Here is a 24,164-nt window from a genome sequence, read left to right on the forward strand (position 1 = left end):
ATATAATTTCACTGGGACATTGTGTGCAGCAACGGACACTCTGATGTATGTATTTTTTAGATTTTTGCTAAGTTTGTACTTAATGATTTGTATATTACTGTAAATAAATTATTGTTAAGTTTAAACTGTGTGATTGATCTTTGCTGGCATTTAGGGTTATTCTGACCCATAACAGTATATAATAAATTTGTTTATTTTGGGTTTGAACACGTACTGATATAAATCTGCGTTTTCTATCTGTTACAGCTTTTGTAAACCATCTCTTATTCGCATCTTTCATACCACTGAATGAAATTCATTGAGACTTTTACAGAATATTTTTTCCGTAGTGTCAGTGTTACCTCCTATTTTACTTTTTGATGGGACACCTATATCGGGATTCCCATATCAAAACCCATTCTTTCTCTAATATTGAGGGGTAACCATCTATTTTCAGCAACTCTTCCTATACATCTGTATAAAATTTAATGATATAATGACATGGCATTGTGCATCTATTTTTACCTTCTGATCTGTCACTTATTTCTGGTCGCCAACAGCAAAACATGAACTCTGCCATTATAATATTATGGGAGCCGGGGGTATCATTTTGTGTGCTCAGTGCTCATAGCACCTCTAATTTACATTATACTAAAATTTCACACATTTTATATTGAACACATGATTTTTTCAAATAAATTTAAAAAAAAAAAAAAACAAGAAATCTTTTCTTTGAGGAACCTCACTATCTGTGAAAAAATACAGGCGCGGCTTACGAAAATGTTTCTATTCTCTTTATAGCACCAAAGAAAGTGAAAGTCATTGGTAATGAAACAAAAGTGGAGGTGGATTTAAAACCAAACCAGGATGTAGAGGGCACTGTGGAAATATACACAGTGGCTCAAGTCACAGTAATAACGGTGGGCTCTCTCTCTCTCTCTCTCTCTCTCTCTCTCTCTCTCTCTCTCTCTCACAGGGCGAACATTTTATATCAAACTGACCAAAGAATTTTGAGATTTTTTTCAAGTCACAGAATAAATACTTTTGAACGTGAAATAATTCTAGTCGACGTACATAAAAATTTTATATTTTCCATAATCTTACTGTTAAATTAAAAATATTTCAAGTATTAAAAACCAGAAAATATATCTTTTATATATCTTAATTTTTTAAGTGTTTTTTTTTCTTTTTTTTTTTTTTGAATAACTTCATTATTGTAAACCATAAAATTATATATATTTGTAAATCAACTTTATTTAAGAACATTTTTTGGGAACTTATTTTCTTTTTAAAGTTTTTCCATGGAGGAAATTAGTTGCAGATGAATTTAATAAATGAAAGGCTTTGTAAATTATAGATGGTTATTGATTTAAGAAATGAATATAATGATTTTTTCTTTGATCGATGCATCAAAGAAAAATTTGGACGGAAAACTTCATCAATGCGCGTATGATTTTAAATTAATAAATGAAAGTTTCTTTCACATTTCTATTAAATTTATGCATCAACATCAGTGCGCACTAATACATCACCATAACGTTAACGTTGCTGAAAATTCAAAATGGCTCTAACAATGCTAGCGAAAAACGTTCTCAAATATTGTCGTGTGATTATCAACAGTCTCCAAAATAATTTACAGTTCTTTAACACAAAAAACTTACCTTTTGTGTTATCCCTCTGGGTATATTTTCCCCAGTAAGTTATCTAAGTTCGTAAATGTAAAGGGAAGCTACTCAAATATCCTAACAGTTCCAGGTCACAGAAATTTTGAATTTCCTATGCGCATCTTTTCATTTCAAACCGAATATTTAAATAGGTATCACAACCTGACAATGCTGTACAACCTGAAAGAGTCTGCTGCCGATAGTTCAAGATTAAAGAATTCCATCCTCAATTCATGCAGTGTCGTTTTTCTAGATTACTTTTTTCCCACGATTTAACAGATTTACGGTTTTCCCCGCTTTGGTAGCATAAAACATTTTTTCAGAGTTCTATTGTTTCATACCAGATATCTCAAAGTCAAACATTTAAGAAAAGTATGCCGCTTAAACGATTTTTTCCCTTCTTTCCCGTAACTGTATAGTTGTCATGCAGACGATTTTAAGTTGTTTTTCAAAGGGGGATAATTCAAAATGAAACGAAAGTAGAAAATAAGTCAGGAACGTAACGGACAGATTCCGAAATTCAGAAAAATATTTATTAAAGCAAAGGTATTCAATTTTTCCTTCAAAAAGTAACCTGGAAGCGGGGGATATACATGTACCGACTGTCAAAGTAGTTCCGGCTGCTTAGTGCAACCGAACTCTAGATTTTATTGATGCAGTTGTCAAAAGAAGTTTTTATCCAATCAGAATCAAGTATTTTATGGATATTAAATGATATATTTAGCTCTTCAATCTTGGTTTCATAGCATTAAATGTGAAAACGGGTTGTTTCTTCATATCAATTATCTACATCAGGGTTTTATTTAATGTTTGGTGTCGATTTCTTACAGTTTGATTAAAAAATAACTCTGTAAGAGGACATAGATACATTAGGTTGTCATATAGGAAAAACCATGTATTAGATTTTGTTTTAGGCAAACGTTACCTGTGGAGAGGTCGAACTCTTTGCTTCAGCTGAAACATCTACCCCAAGTGAAGTTTTTTATGACGTGAAAGGAGAAGCACGAGACAACGATCCAGCCTCGTTCTCGATTAAAAACCGAGGAAGGACTGTATTTGTTCATTACATAGGAAAGTTAGTTACAACGATGGAGTATTGCAAAACAAGGACCAACACGTTTAGCATGTTTAGTATTACCTTCAGTCAAGCAATAGGTGGGCAAATGTTGACAAAGGAGGATAAGTATATCTAAATATATTTGTACAATAGAAAAAAAAAGAAAAAGTACGTGCACACTTCATTAAAGACTTGTGCCGTTTGTGAGTAAGGTACAAAAGGGTAATGTATGGAAAACGTTGTAAAATGTGTATATATAATGCAACTGAAGTTATCATTTTCATTTCAGTAAACACTAGTATAATTTTATTTATCAGATGAATGTGAAAGAAGTCCATGTAAAAATGACGGCACATGCGTAGATCTCCCAAGAGGTTTTACATGTCAGTGTGCTTCTGGATACACTGGGAGGTCATGTGAAGACGAAGTTAATATGTGCGAAAGCTCACCATGTCAAAACCATGGAACTTGTTCGAAGAACGGTAATGGTTATCGATGCTATTGTGCCTTTGGTTTTTCTGGAAGGCATTGCGAAGTCAATATTGACGATTGCGCACCAAACCCATGCAGGAATGGTGGATCGTGCTCGGATCTCGTAAACAACTTCCACTGTTCGTGCCCGAACGGATATACTGGTAAAGCATGCAATGTCATTGTAAACCACTGTCGGTCTTCATCTTGTCAAAATGGAGGTAGCTGTATTAGCTCACCCAGTGGTTTCTCCTGCTATTGCCAAACTGGATACACGGGCTCAAATTGTGAAACTGGTAATCAGATATACATGTACATATTTAGAATAATATCCTAACCTATTTAAAAAAAGAATCATTGTTCTGCACATACGAGTACGTGTTATTTGATTTTATAAAATACCAAGGGAACCCTTTACTTGACAATTATTCCACTTCATACATATTCTGTTGCCTAATAAACGATTTAAATTTCTTTCTTTCACTTGATTATTAAGCAAATTTATCTAGACATATTTCTAGATACCTCTTACATTTAGATCATTCTTCTTAACAGGATGAGATAAGAAATGAGGGGTGTGTATTTTGCACACATCTCTTATCAAATGTACTTCCTGTGCTAAAATTTGGAATACGTATACGTATTAGTGATTTGTTGGGTAAAGCCACTCAACTGTAATTATTTGTTGTAAGAGCAAATCATACTGTATTGCAAATGTAATCAAATAAAACTATACATTCAATTTAGATAATTTATTTTATGTAGGTATAGTTCAACCCTCGAACTCCATTTCCATGTGTATACCTAAGGGTAACATTTATCACATACCATATCCGAAAGACAAGACAAAGTTTATTCAGTGTGATGAGTTTGGTGGGTCATTTGTTATGCCTTGTGCCCCTGGGACTCAATTCAACAAAGATTATCAAACATGCGTTTCCAGAAAAACTGCAGAGTGTCCAAGAGCAGGTTACCAGACATTTGCTGACCCTCTTAACCCGGGCAGATTTTACCAATGCAGTAATGGTGTACCGTATTTAAAGTCGTGTCCTGGAGGCCTCGTCTTTGATGACAATTACAAGATATGTACCTGGTCCACTAGAAAAAGACAGGAAACCGAGAACAGCGACCTCATTGATGACGATGACAAAAGAAACAATGATAACAATAGCTTTGATGATGATGATGATGATGACGCAATGGAGTCTGAGCGCGAATTGGAAGAAAGCAAATTAGATAACACCTATGAGAAAAAAAGAAGAGGTAATCTCGAAAAATTGAAAGAGGTAGTAAGAAATTTTCTTGATTAAATCGAATAAATAATTTGACGAATTAAAGTGAAGATTAAAAGAATTGTACATAGATCTATATGTTAGGTTTCAGATTATTCCGCTGTATATTTAATGTGTCTAAATATTTCTGCTGTATTTTTAGTACGTATAAATATACATTTGTTGCGTATGTCGGAATTTAAATGGGTGGCATTGAATAATTCTAATATAGTATAATAAAAAAATGTTTTTTTCTTGGTTATAATTCTAAACATATATTGTACACACTCGATCTTTAAGCTGAATAAACATATTTAAAAAGATTTTTTTTTTTTATATTTATATAATAAAGGAAGTTGAAAAGTTTATAAAGTTAATTATTTGTACTGCCCTAGTGATATTAACATTACTCGATCGAACATCGAAGTATTGGATTCATAAATTGCCACTCGGATATTCGGATGTATATATTTTTTTCATACATGTATTTGTACAAAATATCAAAAACTTCCCCAAAAATGCAATCTAAACATGCTCTGCTCTTGTATTTTTATAATATTGTAATTGGCGTCTCTATTTAAAGTTATGTTATTGCCTGTGGCTGTGTACTCCTTAATATAGTGATTACCGTGACCAAATCACCTGGCACACAGCTGTTCTTATCTATTATGGTCCCTTATTTTACTCTGAATATATTTATTTTAATGCAATAAGTATTTTGATACCACGGTTACCCATCAACTGGTTAATTTCTTTCCATAATCCTTTCAAAGCTAGAACACCTTATCTTATCCTCCTTCAATGAGTAAAAAGTCTGTAAAACAGTTTGTCGTGTGTTGCCACCTTTGTGACGTTTAATAATTTGTTTGAAATTCTCAAAAGTATTATTAATAATGACATATAATTTTTAGCAGACACAAGATATCAAGATGAGAAATAAAACCAATTTTGTAAAGGGAGATAATCCAAATTTACAGTAATTACCACTTAGATTTAACAGAAAAATCATGAAAATGGGTCTGAAAACGCTAAAACATAAATTTAAACAACAAACAAATGGCGGAGGCGGGGCGGCAGGAGGTAAATAACAAACTTTGAAACAACGTCCGTCCTCCAAGGATTCACAGAATAAATACTTTTGAACGTGAAATAATTCTAGTCGACGTACATAAAAATTTTATATTTTCCATAATCTTACTGTTAAATTAAAAATATTTCAAGTATTAAAAACCAGAAAATATATCTTTTATATATCTTAATTTTTTAAGTGTTTTTTTTTCTTTTTTTTTTTTTGAATAACTTCATTATTGTAAACCATAAAATTATATATATTTGTAAATCAACTTTATTTAAGAACATTTTTTGGGAACTTATTTTCTTTTTAAAGTTTTTCCATGGAGGAAATTAGTTGCAGATGAATTTAATAAATGAAAGGCTTTGTAAATTATAGATGGTTATTGATTTAAGAAATGAATATAATGATTTTTTCTTTGATCGATGCATCAAAGAAAAATTTGGACGGAAAACTTCATCAATGCGCGTATGATTTTAAATTAATAAATGAAAGTTTCTTTCACATTTCTATTAAATTTATGCATCAACATCAGTGCGCACTAATACATCACCATAACGTTAACGTTGCTGAAAATTCAAAATGGCTCTAACAATGCTAGCGAAAAACGTTCTCAAATATTGTCGTGTGATTATCAACAGTCTCCAAAATAATTTACAGTTCTTTAACACAAAAAACTTACCTTTTGTGTTATCCCTCTGGGTATATTTTCCCCAGTAAGTTATCTAAGTTCGTAAATGTAAAGGGAAGCTACTCAAATATCCTAACAGTTCCAGGTCACAGAAATTTTGAATTTCCTATGCGCATCTTTTCATTTCAAACCGAATATTTAAATAGGTATCACAACCTGACAATGCTGTACAACCTGAAAGAGTCTGCTGCCGATAGTTCAAGATTAAAGAATTCCATCCTCAATTCATGCAGTGTCGTTTTTCTAGATTACTTTTTTCCCACGATTTAACAGATTTACGGTTTTCCCCGCTTTGGTAGCATAAAACATTTTTTCAGAGTTCTATTGTTTCATACCAGATATCTCAAAGTCAAACATTTAAGAAAAGTATGCCGCTTAAACGATTTTTTCCCTTCTTTCCCGTAACTGTATAGTTGTCATGCAGACGATTTTAAGTTGTTTTTCAAAGGGGGATAATTCAAAATGAAACGAAAGTAGAAAATAAGTCAGGAACGTAACGGACAGATTCCGAAATTCAGAAAAATATTTATTAAAGCAAAGGTATTCAATTTTTCCTTCAAAAAGTAACCTGGAAGCGGGGGATATACATGTACCGACTGTCAAAGTAGTTCCGGCTGCTTAGTGCAACCGAACTCTAGATTTTATTGATGCAGTTGTCAAAAGAAGTTTTTATCCAATCAGAATCAAGTATTTTATGGATATTAAATGATATATTTAGCTCTTCAATCTTGGTTTCATAGCATTAAATGTGAAAACGGGTTGTTTCTTCATATCAATTATCTACATCAGGGTTTTATTTAATGTTTGGTGTCGATTTCTTACAGTTTGATTAAAAAATAACTCTGTAAGAGGACATAGATACATTAGGTTGTCATATAGGAAAAACCATGTATTAGATTTTGTTTTAGGCAAACGTTACCTGTGGAGAGGTCGAACTCTTTGCTTCAGCTGAAACATCTACCCCAAGTGAAGTTTTTTATGACGTGAAAGGAGAAGCACGAGACAACGATCCAGCCTCGTTCTCGATTAAAAACCGAGGAAGGACTGTATTTGTTCATTACATAGGAAAGTTAGTTACAACGATGGAGTATTGCAAAACAAGGACCAACACGTTTAGCATGTTTAGTATTACCTTCAGTCAAGCAATAGGTGGGCAAATGTTGACAAAGGAGGATAAGTATATCTAAATATATTTGTACAATAGAAAAAAAAAGAAAAAGTACGTGCACACTTCATTAAAGACTTGTGCCGTTTGTGAGTAAGGTACAAAAGGGTAATGTATGGAAAACGTTGTAAAATGTGTATATATAATGCAACTGAAGTTATCATTTTCATTTCAGTAAACACTAGTATAATTTTATTTATCAGATGAATGTGAAAGAAGTCCATGTAAAAATGACGGCACATGCGTAGATCTCCCAAGAGGTTTTACATGTCAGTGTGCTTCTGGATACACTGGGAGGTCATGTGAAGACGAAGTTAATATGTGCGAAAGCTCACCATGTCAAAACCATGGAACTTGTTCGAAGAACGGTAATGGTTATCGATGCTATTGTGCCTTTGGTTTTTCTGGAAGGCATTGCGAAGTCAATATTGACGATTGCGCACCAAACCCATGCAGGAATGGTGGATCGTGCTCGGATCTCGTAAACAACTTCCACTGTTCGTGCCCGAACGGATATACTGGTAAAGCATGCAATGTCATTGTAAACCACTGTCGGTCTTCATCTTGTCAAAATGGAGGTAGCTGTATTAGCTCACCCAGTGGTTTCTCCTGCTATTGCCAAACTGGATACACGGGCTCAAATTGTGAAACTGGTAATCAGATATACATGTACATATTTAGAATAATATCCTAACCTATTTAAAAAAAGAATCATTGTTCTGCACATACGAGTACGTGTTATTTGATTTTATAAAATACCAAGGGAACCCTTTACTTGACAATTATTCCACTTCATACATATTCTGTTGCCTAATAAACGATTTAAATTTCTTTCTTTCACTTGATTATTAAGCAAATTTATCTAGACATATTTCTAGATACCTCTTACATTTAGATCATTCTTCTTAACAGGATGAGATAAGAAATGAGGGGTGTGTATTTTGCACACATCTCTTATCAAATGTACTTCCTGTGCTAAAATTTGGAATACGTATACGTATTAGTGATTTGTTGGGTAAAGCCACTCAACTGTAATTATTTGTTGTAAGAGCAAATCATACTGTATTGCAAATGTAATCAAATAAAACTATACATTCAATTTAGATAATTTATTTTATGTAGGTATAGTTCAACCCTCGAACTCCATTTCCATGTGTATACCTAAGGGTAACATTTATCACATACCATATCCGAAAGACAAGACAAAGTTTATTCAGTGTGATGAGTTTGGTGGGTCATTTGTTATGCCTTGTGCCCCTGGGACTCAATTCAACAAAGATTATCAAACATGCGTTTCCAGAAAAACTGCAGAGTGTCCAAGAGCAGGTTACCAGACATTTGCTGACCCTCTTAACCCGGGCAGATTTTACCAATGCAGTAATGGTGTACCGTATTTAAAGTCGTGTCCTGGAGGCCTCGTCTTTGATGACAATTACAAGATATGTACCTGGTCCACTAGAAAAAGACAGGAAACCGAGAACAGCGACCTCATTGATGACGATGACAAAAGAAACAATGATAACAATAGCTTTGATGATGATGATGATGATGACGCAATGGAGTCTGAGCGCGAATTGGAAGAAAGCAAATTAGATAACACCTATGAGAAAAAAAGAAGAGGTAATCTCGAAAAATTGAAAGAGGTAGTAAGAAATTTTCTTGATTAAATCGAATAAATAATTTGACGAATTAAAGTGAAGATTAAAAGAATTGTACATAGATCTATATGTTAGGTTTTAGATTATTCCGCTGTATATTTAATGTGTCTAAATATTTCTGCTGTATTTTTAGTACGTATAAATATACATTTGTTGCGTATGTCGGAATTTAAATGGGTGGCATTGAATAATTCTAATATAGTATAATAAAAAAATGTTTTTTTCTTGGTTATAATTCTAAACATATATTGTACACACTCGATCTTTAAGCTGAATAAACATATTTAAAAAGATTTTTTTTTTTATATTTATATAATAAAGGAAGTTGAAAAGTTTATAAAGTTAATTATTTGTACTGCCCTAGTGATATTAACATTACTCGATCGAACATCGAAGTATTGGATTCATAAATTGCCACTCGGATATTCGGATGTATATATTTTTTTCATACATGTATTTGTACAAAATATCAAAAACTTCCCCAAAAATGCAATCTAAACATGCTCTGCTCTTGTATTTTTATAATATTGTAATTGGCGTCTCTATTTAAAGTTATGTTATTGCCTGTGGCTGTGTACTCCTTAATATAGTGATTACCGTGACCAAATCACCTGGCACACAGCTGTTCTTATCTATTATGGTCCCTTATTTTACTCTGAATATATTTATTTTAATGCAATAAGTATTTTGATACCACGGTTACCCATCAACTGGTTAATTTCTTTCCATAATCCTTTCAAAGCTAGAACACCTTATCTTATCCTCCTTCAATGAGTAAAAAGTCTGTAAAACAGTTTGTCGTGTGTTGCCACCTTTGTGACGTTTAATAATTTGTTTGAAATTCTCAAAAGTATTATTAATAATGACATATAATTTTTAGCAGACACAAGATATCAAGATGAGAAATAAAACCAATTTTGTAAAGGGAGATAATCCAAATTTACAGTAATTACCACTTAGATTTAACAGAAAAATCATGAAAATGGGTCTGAAAACGCTAAAACATAAATTTAAACAACAAACAAATGGCGGAGGCGGGGCGGCAGGAGGTAAATAACAAACTTTGAAACAACGTCCGTCCTCCAAGGATGTAGATGGGAGAAAAGGCAGAGTAACGCACCGCATGGTCAGAATTTCATTTGTTAGATTTTGATTGGTCAATCTCTGCCTCTCCTACCACGGTAAGACATAGAACAAAATTAACATTACAAAGCACAGCTATACAGTATTTCAGACTTTCACATTCAAGGAGGACACTTATTGATTACAATAAAAAATTTTAAGTAAACTTAAATTTATTTATTTTAATGCAATAAGTATTTTGATACCCCGGTTACCCATCAACTGGTTAATTTGTTTCCATAATCCTTTCAAAGCTAGAACACCTTATCTTATCCTCCTTCAATGAGTAAAAAGTCTGTAAAACAGTTTGTCGTGTGATGCCACCTTTGTGACGTTTAATAATTTGTTTGAAATTCTCAAAAGTATTATTAATAATGACATATAATTTTTAGCAGACACAAGATATCAAGATGAGAAATAAAACCAATTTTGTAAAGGGAGATAATCCAAATTTACAGTAATTACCACTTAGATTTAACAGAAAAATCATGAAAATGGGTATGAAAACGCCACTGACTTGACCGAACTAGGGAAAGTTCAGACCCATAAAGGAAAAATAAATGGCAACACACCTCAAACATAAATCATACCAAAAGTGAGTAAAATTTACAAACATGGGAATAAACATATGTCCCGTAATGCAATAAAACAACAATTTGAATTTACAGGTGTCTTATGAGGGATAAACATATGCCCCCATCACAACCAAATGAGTTTACTATTTCTAGTGTATTATGTCTGTGGGTCCCAAGTATTAACGAATCACTATGTAGAATGTCCGATAAGGGATAAACATATGCCCTTATAGTCGCAAATCATCATCTTATTCGCTGTTTTTTACTAAGTTCACATGTATGTGGTATTCATTTAAGGACTATTTCGAGCAATGTTTTAGATGAGGGATAGACATATGCCCCCATATTGGAAAATATTTCACACTGTAAGGTTCCTCACCATTTTAAATGTTTATATGCACGCGATCTTGTCACCTACCAGCCTAAGTATTAACAAATGACTTAGGCACTATTGTTCTGGATGAGGGATAAACATATGCCCCCATACGTTAATACTCTTGAAAATCACTTCAAAGTCGAGATCCTACACAATAAACAAAACAAATCTGCTCCGAGGATCCACTTCCACCCAAGCATATATTAACATGGTATCACCTGTCTTATGTAATATTTAAATGCATCCGATTTCCATCTACCCAGGAATCTAATCTGACTATCGCTCATCCCTCGTGATGCACAGTAAGAGGCCATTCCGATTCGAAAGGAATGTCCTTTGAATCTATTGACATCCAAATTACAAAACATGAGGCTTTGCTTTAATATGTTTGAAAATTCTTGCCTTGTGACTGCAGTGTTTTGGGAGTAGCAAAAAAGGGGCCCATCGGTCCTTCCTCTCATATTAATGTAGTGTTCTAATGCCCCCACTGGACAATATTTTAAAGAGTTGCAAGAATTAATTGTAAGAGTAAAAACTTTACCATCAGAATGTTTATAATTTTGAAAGTGAATCAAAACTGTGACCAAATCACCTGGCACACAGCTGTTCTTATCTATTATGGTCCCTTATTTTACTCTGAATATATTTAATAATTTGTAGTTAATGAACATCGTTTTTTTTAAAAAGTCTACATTACTACATTTCATTACTACATTAACTCTTATCATTACAAAGCTGCATTTCAGATTGCACTCCATCCCTTATATGTAGTAGAAGCTATGAAATAACCATTGGTATTTGTAATTGTTGATGCTTTATTTTAATTAATTAATTTAAAACAATGATAAATAAAATTGCTTAATAAAATTATAACCAAAAAACCACACCATAGGAAGAACTGATGGATATCCGGCTATAAAAAAACAATCTATCACTTAGATAATATATTTAACCTTTTTTACCGCAACTACGTTGAAAGTAACAAATTAAAGCAGTTTCAATGATAAACTAAATATTATATCGCCCTCATCGTCGCAAGCCACGAGTTTTGTGTTCATTCTATTTCCACAAACTATTGTGGAAATAGAATGAACACAAAACCCGTGGCTTCCGACGATGTATCGCCCTGTGTTTCGATCAAGGTATGATCCCTGATCCTTTAATTACAAAAATTTTATACATGTGCAGAACTGAACATATTTTCTCTTCCATTAGTTATATACAAATAAAATATTTGCAATTGTTAATATATAAACTGAGAACAACTGCCATCAAACACAAAAAAATAACAAAAAACTGCTAAAAATTATTTTCAAACTTAAATATATATGAAGTAATCATAACCTTTCTATCAATGTCTTTTGGAGAAAAAAAAAGTATAAAATTTATATCATACTAAAAAAATATAAAATTATAAAAACCAGGAGTGAATCAGCAATCATGTCAACATTTTTTGATCGTCAATAAAATAAAATCGTTGTAAAAGAGTGTGAATTAAAATTGAGAAAAATATTCAATTTACAGTGGGACATTTGTCTCGATCGGAATATTTCTCCAAAATATTTACCATTTTCGAGGGTCTGCGTGTTTTATATATATCCTGTTCACAGATTTGTTTATCGTGCTATTTTTTTTTAGACTAATCGCTGCTCGTTATTATTATCTTCCCTAATTTAAATTTCATTACGAATATTCTTATTTCAGCCGTGTTGTATATTGTATCTATATAAACCGAAGAGGTAATTTTTCTTCATTCACGACAACTAGGACTTTATTTCTATTCTACTACACGTACTAACAGCCCTTAAATACGAGTGATCGTTTCTCTATAGAGAAACGAATAAGGTCACCATATGGTGCGATAATGCTGCTACATTTAGCACCAGAGTGTAAATTTGTTTGTTTAAATGTACATGTGAATAGAATGCAGACAATTTGTGCTTTCGCTGCATTAAAATTAGCCTTTTACTAATTTTAAATATGTTTGTAGCTTATATAGAATAATCTTTTTTGGATATACAATGACAAAATCGGTTTACTGAGTTTAAGTACGGTAAATCTGGAAAATTTTTCTGTAGATAAATTTTTAGAAAATTTGCGAGTTCATTACATTCCCAAAAATATTTTTCTTAAAAATAAATTACCAATCAGAAAATGTAAACAAAGCAGTGGTAATTCGCAAAATTTTGAAACGTAAAAATTAATCAACACTATTTTGACCAAAATTCGCAAAATAAAATCGACGCAAAAAAAAATTCCAGATTTTTGATATGGCATAGGGAGGTCTGTGAAACAGTCCCGCTTGTTTTTAGAGACCAACATTCATCAGCTACTTTCTGGAATATACAATGTTTAAATTGCAAAAGACGACACGCCGATGTGGTCTAAATATGTATTTGATTTTAAGTCAAAAGTACATATCAGCTCTACAGGTTTGATACGTGTTTATTGATGACGTTCATGATTAATTGGAAAATAATATCCACGACATTTCTTTGATCTCGGCAATAATCGTAGTGGAAAATATGATAAAACATGTGAGAAAGGAAACTTTTGTGATTTAAACCGTGATTTAAATATATATTTTTTATTCTATTCCATTTCGCTATAACTTTAATTTAATTGTTGGGGAGGGAGGTTTTCCAGTTACGGCAAATTAAGTCCAGACTACATGTTCACAACTGCTGGTGGACATGCTACATTTATACGGACATTCTTTAAATCCAGACACAGGTTGAATAAGAGAACTCCGAGAAAATTATCTGTCTGAGCTGCTACAAAACGGATCCAAGTCCCAGTCCTTGAAGAAAGAAAGAGCTCGAAAAAAGTTTTCCTTAAAAAAATTCTACAGTTTTTTAAATCTTGGACGTCATACCGCTTACAAGTATCAAAGAGCAGTTGTGAATTCATGAAGTCAAGATCAATTATTTAAAAAAAATAAAAATTAAATTACCAGTGCCACTAAAACACACAACAGAGACTTGATTTTACTTTAAACCACAGTGTGACACAGTGTGTACACGGATTTTCCCGTTATTTCCCGATCATTAGAAAGAGCAAACAATGGCTGTTACCAGTCAGCAGGGGATGCTCAATCCCACCTCTGATATTTTATAGGTTTGTGTTAATGCTCCACTCCTATTTTGTATTGTTTAATAGACTTTTGAGCTCGATTGTGATCGTCATCTCCACATATTTCATTTAAAGATTTAATAAATTTTTATGTAAATGTATAGATCATCCAGTATTGCCGTACCCTTAGGCCTACCTTGAGTCATGATTTGAATAAATTTGAATCTATGTTACTTATGGATATTTCCATGTAAATATTAACAATCATGCCATTGTTCTTCATAAAAATAGGATTTTCAGGGATTTTTAATACAAATGTATTTTCTATGATATTTCTATAATAAACCTTGATCACCAAATATGGCCCAACAATCACAGAGGTCTTGATCCGAACATTTTGTGGGCCCCTAAAGAGTTTTTCCCATATAAATATCACTAAAAATGGCTAAACTGTTCTTGAAAAGAAGAGTTAAAATTATTCTTTGTGTACGTATTTCTTCAAAATTTTTAATGCCTATTGTGGCCCATCCCTTCCCCTTGAAAATGATGCTTTGAACAAACTTGTATCTATACTATCCGAAAGTAGCAGTTACTGTAATATATATAAAGGACCATGGCTTTAATATGACTTGAAAAGGTTTTTTAAAAAACATCTGATGCATTAAACTTTGATTTTAAAGAACTTTATTCGGTAGTATATAACCAATATTTGGCCCCCCCCCCCCCCCCCCAAAAAAAAAAATCAAACTTAGACGGAGTAAAATTAAATTACGTTTTAAAACAAGGGGATTCATGCTGACTTCAAAGCACTGAATGTTTTCGTCAGCAATGACGTCATATGTTTGAAATGAGGTCAGGGAAATGACGAAAATCTAAACTTTCCATGATTTCTATAGAAAAATGTAAAAATTGCGCCAATATTTTTAGTAAAAATCACCGAGCGCAGGTGTGTTCAGGCTCAATATTTTGTAATTATGTGAAAAATAATAATATTAATTAAATATGCAAATATTGTTCCTGAACATACATGCGCTCTATGTATTCTATAAATAAAATTGTTGAAATTTTGTCCATGTTGTCCTTTTTCTGAAAAATAATGCAAAATCCAACGAGTTTGTGACGTCATGAAATAAAAAAATTGTCAATAACCTACTTTGAAACTATAAGATGTTTTGTTAATTTATATTTTTCATACGATTTATACAATACAACGCATTTAAAGAATTTTTCAAAATTTCATTTTTGTGGGGGCAAAGATATGCAATAAACCGAATATAGTTCTTTTGGTCCCATTCTACCCATAGGGCTTACGATTAAAAGGAAAGTTTCATCTTTTCTAGGCCAGTGGTTCTTGAGAAGATTTTTAAATACATCCTTCCATTTTCATTATGTCTTTCTGATGTCCCAGTCATAACCAATGACAAGTTTGTTGAAATTGGTCATTTGGATCTTAATAAGAAAATAAAATTGTGAAAAATTAACGACGACAACGCCAACTAGAACACCAACATCGAAAGACAAGGGACAGATTCTGTTCAGCAAAGTTCAAAGGTTAAGCCTAAAAAAATCTGCGTGCCAACGAAAGAAGTGAGGTCTTTTCAGAAAAAAGAGGGAGATCAAGCTAGGTGGATTTCATGCATTTTGCACGATTCACTGCCATATATGAGCATTTGAGTGCGTATAAAAAAGAGCAAATAATATTTCTGAATTGACACGGCAGTCTTTAACCAAGCTGGGCATGATGTATTCAATAAGTCCTGTATTGTGTCATGGGAATGTATTTTTTTTATATATCATGTATATTAATCAACAGCATAAAACGTTTTGGTTTTATACTTTTGAGTTAAAAGAGAACAGTTTATACGAGACTACTTCCTGTAGAGCGTAAAAAACTAATTCGAATGTACACAGTGCAAAGAATCACAAAAATAACTACTAAAACTATAATAGTCAAAAAGATGGGATTTTTTAGAAAAATTATTTCGTTTTGTACTTTTTCTTTTTCTTTCTTCTCAAAGAAAAAAGTTGTTGATCTGATAACAGATGAAATATTAATGAGATCATCATCTGCACTAGATGAAATGTAACTCTCTGTGGTTAAACCTAAAAACAGAAAGAAAACGATATATAAGCACATCATCTACGTTGCAAAACAAATTATAGGATGAAACTCATTATGTGTTTCACGTTGAATTTCATCTGAACAACCTTTATCTGTAAAGTAAATTATTTGACAAGAGAAAAGCTTTAGAACACATTTGCTGTATCCCTCTATTGATATTGACTTTTGAATAAATATTTTATGAAATAAGGACAGATGATACAACAATAATGGGTACTCGGATTGTTGTATATTTTTGGTCTAATTTCCTTGAAAACGATTCAAATAATAAATTTCTAGAATATAAAGAAATTGTAAACCTTAGATGATCTTCAAAATTCTGCCTCGCTAAAATTTATTGCATGAAAGAGGACCAAACTTGTTATCTGACATTAATAATTTCGTACACATACTAGCTAGTTTTAGCATAAAAAACCTCATGCATTTGTTCTACTTTACATTGGAAAATTCACTGGTATATATTTATGTAGTCTGCATCCTTTGGAGAAAATACGGAAAAATGTATGGGGTTCATAGCTTTACTGGCATCTCTAGGAAGTCATATCAGATCAACGATTTGTATACTCACTGTCAATGAAAACGCAACAATCTAATTTTAGGGTGAAAAATTATATACGGCATATAACTATGTACCAAACAAGTTAGGACATCTTTTACTTGCCAAATCAGTTATTTAATGGTTGAATGGTTTTCATTTCATTACCGAAAGTTGATTTTTAGCCCTCTTAACAGATAACATTTAAATAAAACACCCCTCTTCAGACCATTTAATCAAACCATGCTAGTCCGCCATGTACAACATACATGTACGCAGTCCGATTTCTACCATGCATTAGGTTTATCAATGTTTTTATCTGAGCGAAATTAATATTCTTGAGCATTTTTAATTGCCTGTTGTTCAGATACTGCGGTCGAATTTTCTCTAAGTAGGCGTAGTGTAGTAACTCTTGAACGTCCGGTCAAGAAACTGTTATTTATGCTATTGAAACACATGAGCCTGATGAGTCGTTAAATAGTGTACATTTGCATTTGCAGCTCTTTTTTTTCTTTATTTTGAGAATCTCCAGCATTAGCAATAAAAATCAGTCATTTTGGGGAAATATAGACATCACATCCGGTAAACAAAGAAGGATTTTTTCCCCGGGATTTTAGTAAAATACTTATGAAAAACAGCTACAAAACCTTGAAAATCCAAAATATTGTTAAAAATTTTATTTAAAATGCAAAAATTTGATTTGTGTAAAGAGGGCTAAAAAGCAACTTCCGGTAGAGGAAAGAAATTCATTCAACCGTTAAATAACTGTTTTGGCAAAGTAAAAGATGTCCCAATTTTTTTGGTACATAGTTATAACCCGTATATACTTTTCATTCTAAAATTAGAGCGTTGCGTTTTCATTGACGGTGATTATATGTTTTATTTCATGGAATTTCAGTAATTCAGAAAAATACGAGTTTTAATTTCTTAGACCACTTTCATATTTATTAATAAGAATAACACAGTTTCAAAATTAATCTACAAGAGTACCTTGTTCTTTAACAAAAATACATCCTTTGATATTATTGCAAATGTCGTTCGGACAGGAACACACCATCTGACACTTCTCTCCAAAGTAACCTGATGGACATGGACTATTGCAATTTTGTCCTTGATATCCAATTCTGCATTCTGAAAAAAAAAAAACCACCAAAATATCACACTTTGCAAGCTACATGTACGTAATGCTACCAAGATTGTATTCCTCAAATCAGAGAGAAGAACCAAAAATATAGAAACTTTTAAACCCAGAACCATGTTTCTTAGTGGGCCGTTTTACCTATCGGTCCTGTCAGTCCCCCGCTCTGAGAAGATATTTCGCAATCCGAAAAGTCCATGAAAGCTATATTTTTCCAAATTATATGGTTATGTAATCTTTTACAGATTTAATTCTGTATTTCATTGTTTTGATATTTTATGAATAATAAATTTCTTTGACTCATGTTTTTATGATATGAGAAAACAAAAATAAAAAGTTTCTCGTATGATTCGAACTCTCTCCACAGCACAGGGTTTAGTACAAGACCAACCGCGTTAACTACTATGCTTCGAAGTACATGTATATGAGTTATCAAATTTAAATGAACGGGTTTGTTGAAGCGTGTATTTTTTTCAAAAAAGTTCGATTTTCATATAGAATGGGTTCAGCTTCCATTTTTGGACAAATGAAATAGATTTCAAATGTACGTTTCTATCATTCAAGTGTTAACGAAAAATTAATTTAAAAAGATCAAAATTCATTTTTTATGGCTGTAGTAAATCCATTTTCCACTATATTCTTTCAACTTTGAAAAAAAATTGTCAAATGATAAGTCGTGCAGTAAAATAAAATAATAAAATGTTTTGAAGAAGACATTACTGAGAACATAATTTTTAGAAAAATATATAACTTTTCCGTTAATTCAAAAATTGAGAAAGATATTGTCTCAGAGCGGGGGATTGTCCACGCCTTGTACTCCATCTTTCTTTCTCTAGTACCATAGTAAAAATTAATAGTTTCTCCAATGTTAAAATATAAGCGCCACAGTTAGATTATCCTAGTTGGTAAGATAAATGCATTTAAATTTAAATCAAACCTCTTAATTATGAGATCCTTATGCTGTTTTTAAATATTAATATTTACATTCGCTGGGTTTTTCTACTAAACTAACTGTGCAATTGATTTGAAAACCATTTTCGTGTATACTCACGCGTAGAAATATACACGGAGAAACCTGCGTTAAAGTGACGTCACAATGAGACTACAGCGACGTTAGTAAAAATGCAACGATATTGAACAGCGAAAAATTCAAATATTTGGTATATTTTAGTCGCTTCCAAACATGTAAAACGTAAATATAAGGAATGTTTTTAAGTTATTGTGAATTATTGGTGTGTGAATCACACAGACTTGCACGTAGGCATATTTTACATGCAGCGCTAGCGCGCTTCATTGAATATGCCTACGTGACAAGTCTGTGTGATTCACACACCAATAACTCACACAAAACTTAAAAACATTCCTTACATAAACTAGTACATGTATTCTAATGGCCCATTGCTTGACGTTTACAATAAAAAGTCTTCTAGACTTCACAGTAAATATTAATGAAAGGATTCCGTTTGTTCACACTTCATAGTAATTACAATTCAAATATTAATTAATCAATGCTTTAATTGGTCTACAGAAAACTAGTACTGTGTTTCTAAATTTGCACTTGTATTGCAAGTCATAAAATCGTCCACGTATCATAAGTATATATGCATGTGTTTTAGCAATGAATGTTATAAGTGCCATATCTTTGGGTCAATTACTGCACAATACAGTTCAGAGCACTTTTTAAGCTCACATGGCTTTCGCAAAAATTAAGATCACATTCTTCTTGCAATAAAACTGAAGATTATCGAAATTCAATACGAGATATAATCCTAATATAAATGGTATGGTGTTTCATCTTAACTATTCTGTCATAGATATTTACAAATTAATCTTTATTTGATACTATTTTCTTGAATATGCAAACTGGCTTCATAATTTTTTTTTTCAACTACTTTGCCATTTTTTCATACTCATCTTGGTTTGTTGTAATATAGCACCGAAAAATAATGATGCTGCATAAGGACATCTTGCCAAAGGATATGAAAATAAGAAAAGTATTGTTTAATTTTTAAAATAAGACGTTGTTATAATTAAAAAGGAAATATCTCTTTAAAATTTTTGGTCTGAAACTTTTATGATGGGAGAAAGTAACCTTTAAAAAATCATGCCAGCTCTTTTACATGGAGAGCAGTCGAACACATGGTAAAAACTGTTATTATCCTGCGCTCTTGAGCCATGTTAATGTACAGAAAATACAGAAATAACATGAACTGCAGTGTTTCCTTGTTAAAAAAAGGTAAAGAGGGCTGCATTTGACGAGAAACAATTAAAACAAGAAAAATAGGAAATCTCTGAGCCATTGCTCACTAGCTAGTTATACCCCAAATATATGTGATAATACAATATCATATTGATAAACGATATTGGTATATGCACGGATAAATAGGAATTGGACATCAGATTCATATGAGAATAAATCCCAGCATACTGCATGCCTCAACAAAGCATGTACTAAAATTTCAAGCACCTGTTAGAGTAGTTGCTGAGAAAACTTCGAGGAAAATTTGTTACGGACAGACGGACAGCTACACGGACGGATATACAGATAGACACAAAAGGGTAAAACAGTATAATTATTTAGGTCCTGTTATAATCACCCAAGGGTATTTCAAAATTTCAACAATCAATTAATTTGTTAAAATAGAATTTAAACTAATTAAGTTGGATCCTGCCATCAAAAGTAATAAGAATTTTTATCAATTATATTTTTAGAATTTATACACATAGCTTTATTAACAAGAGGCCCATGGGCCTTATAGGTCACCTGAGCATTATGCAACGACTTTCCAGTGATTTAATTTGATTCATGTTTTAAGCCAGATGCTATGGTGTTCACAATTTTGAAAGAGGCACCATTGATCATCATAACAATACACTTACCAGTTGCTTAGTTTGTTTACTTAATACCCATAGGCAGGGTGGGGGAACAAAAAATGCATTTCAACTAATCAGTAATATTCAGCAATAATCAGTAATGCCCCTATCACACACGAACCCCTGACCCTTAGGCCTAGATCCACACATTGCTCAATTTTTGAAAAGACACCCTTTTCAAAAAATATTTGATTAATATCAAGGAGCAGATCTCAAACAATTCATCCAGTTTCAGTATGTAAGTACAGCCCCCCTCCCTATGCTACCCCTGACCCTGGGGCCTTGAAATTCACAATTCTGGAAGATTAGGGTCCTCATAACTACATAGGTAGTTCATCTGCTTAATACCAAAGAGCAGAGAAGAAAATTTTCAAAGATTTAATGTATTGTTACTATATAATCAATAGAGCCTATCAATAGAACCCCTGACCCTAGGGCCATAAAATCAAAATTTTGGAAGAGGTATTCATGCTCATCATTACTATGCACTAAGTTAGTTTATTTAATTCAAAGGAGCAGAAAATAATTTTTTTTTGAAGAATTCATGTATTTTAATTATATAACCAATAGAGCCCCACCCTAACACCCGAACTCTGACCCTGGAGCCAAAAAATTCACAATTTTGGTAGAGGCACTCTTGCTCATCATAACTATGCACTTAGTTAGTTTATTTGATACCCAGGAGCAGAGAAAAATATTTTCAAAGAATTCATATAATTTCACTATATAATCTATAGAGCCCCATACTAACACCCGAACCCCTGACCCTAGGGCCCTAAAATTCACAATTTTGGTAGAGGCACTCTTCCTTATTATAACTATGCACTTAGTTAGTTTATTTAAAACCCAGGAGCAGAGAAGAAGATTTTCAAAGAATTCATGAATTTTCACTATATAATCTATAGAGCCCCGCCTTAACACCAGAACCCCTGACCCTGGGACCATAAAATTCACAATTTTGGTAGAGGCACTCTTGCTCATCATAACTATGCACTTAGTTAGTTTATTTAATACCCAGGAGAAGAGAAGAAGATTTTCAAAGAAAGAATACATTTTCACTATATACTTATTTAGCCCTGCCCTAGCACTAGAACCCCTGACCCCGGGGCATGAATTTCACAATTTTGGTAGAGCACACAATGCTGTTTACAATCATGCAAATGGTTTGACTGCTTGATGTCCAGGAGTAAAGAAGAAGATTTTTAAAGATTGCATTAATTTTAGTGGTTTTTGCCCCACCCCCAAGGCCCCAGGGGACAGGGGCCATGAAATTCACAATTTTTGTTCCCCTTTACCCATAGATGCTTTGTGCCAAATTTGGTTCAGTGGTTGCAGAGAAGAAACTGAAAATGTTCAAATGTTAACGGACAACGCACGACGCACGACGACGGACGAAAACAGATAGCAATAGGTCACCTTAGTTTACTCAGGTGACCTCAAAATCAAAACCAAAATGGGGGTAAATGCCCTTATTTTGGCTCTACACAGCAATTAGGTTGACCTATTTGTATTGTAGATATGTCTTACAAATAAATCAATTTTCTACAGGACAAGATAGGGTAAGATCCCCTTTTGGCCCATTATTTTGGGTGTCTTTCATATTGATTCCACAGTTTATCCATAAAAACCTGTTGTCATTTCTGCCACAAAATGAGTATTGGATCTATTTTGAAATACATGTAGACAGAGGTCACAGAGAGGTCAGAAAATGGGTTGATTTTCGATTATTCTAATTTTTGTGCATATTTTCATCAATTTTGCAGCACATTTTGTTTCCGAATACATAGAGCACAAGCTTGCCTGTCTACCAAATTGATTTATTTTATAAACTAGTAACAAATGCAATTTATGTGTAAAAATCTCAGATAGGCAGACCTGTGCTCTACGTTTTCCAAAGAGGAAAAGAACCTTAAATATGAAAAAAATTCTACCAGAATTGAGGTAATTCTGGAAAATGTCCAACTTCTGAACCCTCTTATGGCTTCCATTTAAGCTTTTAAAACAAGCATCATTTTGAGTTCTTAATCACAAACTATCACAATTTTACCACTTTTTTGATTTTTACATCAAACAAGAGGCCTGGTTTGGCCGATATCCTACCTTGTCCTTTTTCCTGCAAAATTTTTGTTCAAATAAATTATAGAAAAAAGCAAACATTCGTGCTTCATATTAAATAGACACCAAAATTTGTGACAACGAAGATATTTTCAAATTACTCCGCGTGTTCAATTATTTGATCTTTCTGCACTCAAACATTTTCATTTTTTCTGGAATAAAAAAAAAAAAAAACAGAATTTTTTGAAATATATATGTTAAATAAAAATCTGCTCAAAGGCTCAAGAGCAAACCTTGTTTAAGTTGTAATTTTCTTAAAAAATAATTTTTTTTTATTGCCAAATTTACACGATTTTGCATTTTAACAATTATGTGACAAATTTGTGAGAAAAACCACGTGAGCTTCAAAAGTGAGCAAAAGTGAACATAGGCTAATTGCAAATATGAATTTCCTATAAACATTGTTATCTAAAATATTTTTTCGGGATAAAAATTTCTACTTTTAATTAGACCTTTCTGAGAAGTTCAAAGAACCTTGATCTGAAGCACATTGAGAGGCATATAATGAAAATTGTTGCATAAAAAGATTTGATTTTCAAGCTTCATTTAAAGACTTTTTCAATTAAATTATAAATTAAAGAGTTGTCCTTCCTAGCTGAGGGTCGGAGACCCTTAACAAACAAATCAAAGTGAGATAAATTGTTTGCGTTAATGTACTTACCAATGCATGTTTTAGAAACTTCATCAAATGTATATCCAGAACAGCAAGTTTTCTTTTGGCTTGAATTGAAAATGTATTTCATTTTTCATTATGTTCAAGATGTTTTATAGATAATAATCACCACCTCCTCTTACATATTTATACCTGTTTTCCGTATCACATCTATTTTCTGCCTTAATCTGTATATAAAACAAAAACACTTGCAAGATGAAAATTGGTCTTCTTTTATTCATCTTGATCTTTTCCCTATAGGGGACCTAAATTAAGCACAAGCTTTTATATTTTTGTACAAACAAGGAAACTGTTAGAACATGGAAAATTATGTCCTTCTAAATGTTCGTAGTTAAATGCAGATTTATAAAGGAAAATTGCATGCTCTTTTTTATTTATCTTAATTTGTTTTTGGCAAATTTATATTAAAACATATGCCATAAGGACATATAAACATATGTTCCTCAATTAATATAGTTTTAGATTATTTGTACGTGAATTTGTCAAGTTTTCAATGATATTGGTTAGTGGTGCCTTACTTTTAAGTGAAATCGG

The 24,164-nt window shown here is 32.4% G+C and overlaps 2 protein-coding genes and 1 long non-coding RNA gene across 3 annotated transcripts; 2 read left to right on the forward strand and 1 right to left on the reverse strand.

The window, feature by feature from the left end:
• Positions 1-744: 744 nt before the first annotated feature.
• LOC134249235 (neurogenic locus notch homolog protein 2-like) lies at positions 745-4,530 on the forward strand (the record flags this gene model as incomplete). The annotated part of the gene is made up of 4 exons (XM_062731607.1): positions 745-899; positions 2,558-2,798; positions 3,018-3,467; positions 3,937-4,530. Coding segments are annotated over 4 exons (1,391 nt in total), but the record flags the coding sequence as incomplete, so codon positions are not given.
• Positions 4,531-7,093: 2,563 nt separating this feature from the next.
• LOC134249236 (fibropellin-3-like) lies at positions 7,094-9,321 on the forward strand. The gene is made up of 3 exons (XM_062731608.1): positions 7,094-7,354; positions 7,574-8,023; positions 8,493-9,321. Exons 1-3 carry the CDS (start codon positions 7,288-7,290, stop codon positions 9,035-9,037), a joined length of 1,062 nt encoding a protein of 353 aa, XP_062587592.1. The 5' UTR covers positions 7,094-7,287; the 3' UTR covers positions 9,038-9,321.
• Positions 9,322-17,832: 8,511 nt separating this feature from the next.
• On the reverse strand, positions 17,833-23,846 carry LOC134249234 (uncharacterized). Its single transcript, XR_009988234.1, has 3 exons — positions 23,763-23,846; positions 23,619-23,677; positions 17,833-17,961 (listed from the first exon to the last, which is right to left on the reverse strand). It is a non-coding gene; the product is annotated as an uncharacterized LOC134249234 (long non-coding RNA).
• Positions 23,847-24,164: the final 318 nt, after the last annotated feature.

The sequence above is a fragment of the Saccostrea cucullata genome, unplaced genomic scaffold (genome assembly GCF_032062105.1).
Source record: "Saccostrea cucullata isolate Sc308-1 unplaced genomic scaffold, CSIRO_AGI_Scuc_v1 ctg1799, whole genome shotgun sequence".
In the NCBI taxonomy this organism is placed as follows: Eukaryota; Metazoa; Mollusca; class Bivalvia; order Ostreida; family Ostreidae; genus Saccostrea; species Saccostrea cuccullata.

Bases quoted from the DNA above. Each gene is read 5' to 3' on its own strand.
- LOC134249236 (XM_062731608.1), top strand. From the start codon at position 7,288: ATGGAGTATTGCAAAACAAGGACCAACACGTTTAGCATGTTTAGTATT. The intron at 7,355-7,573 runs GTGGGCAAATGT...TTTATTTATCAG, and splicing joins TACCTTCAGTCAAGCAATAG to ATGAATGTGAAAGAAGTCCA. The intron at 8,024-8,492 runs GTAATCAGATAT...TATTTTATGTAG, and splicing joins GGGCTCAAATTGTGAAACTG to GTATAGTTCAACCCTCGAAC.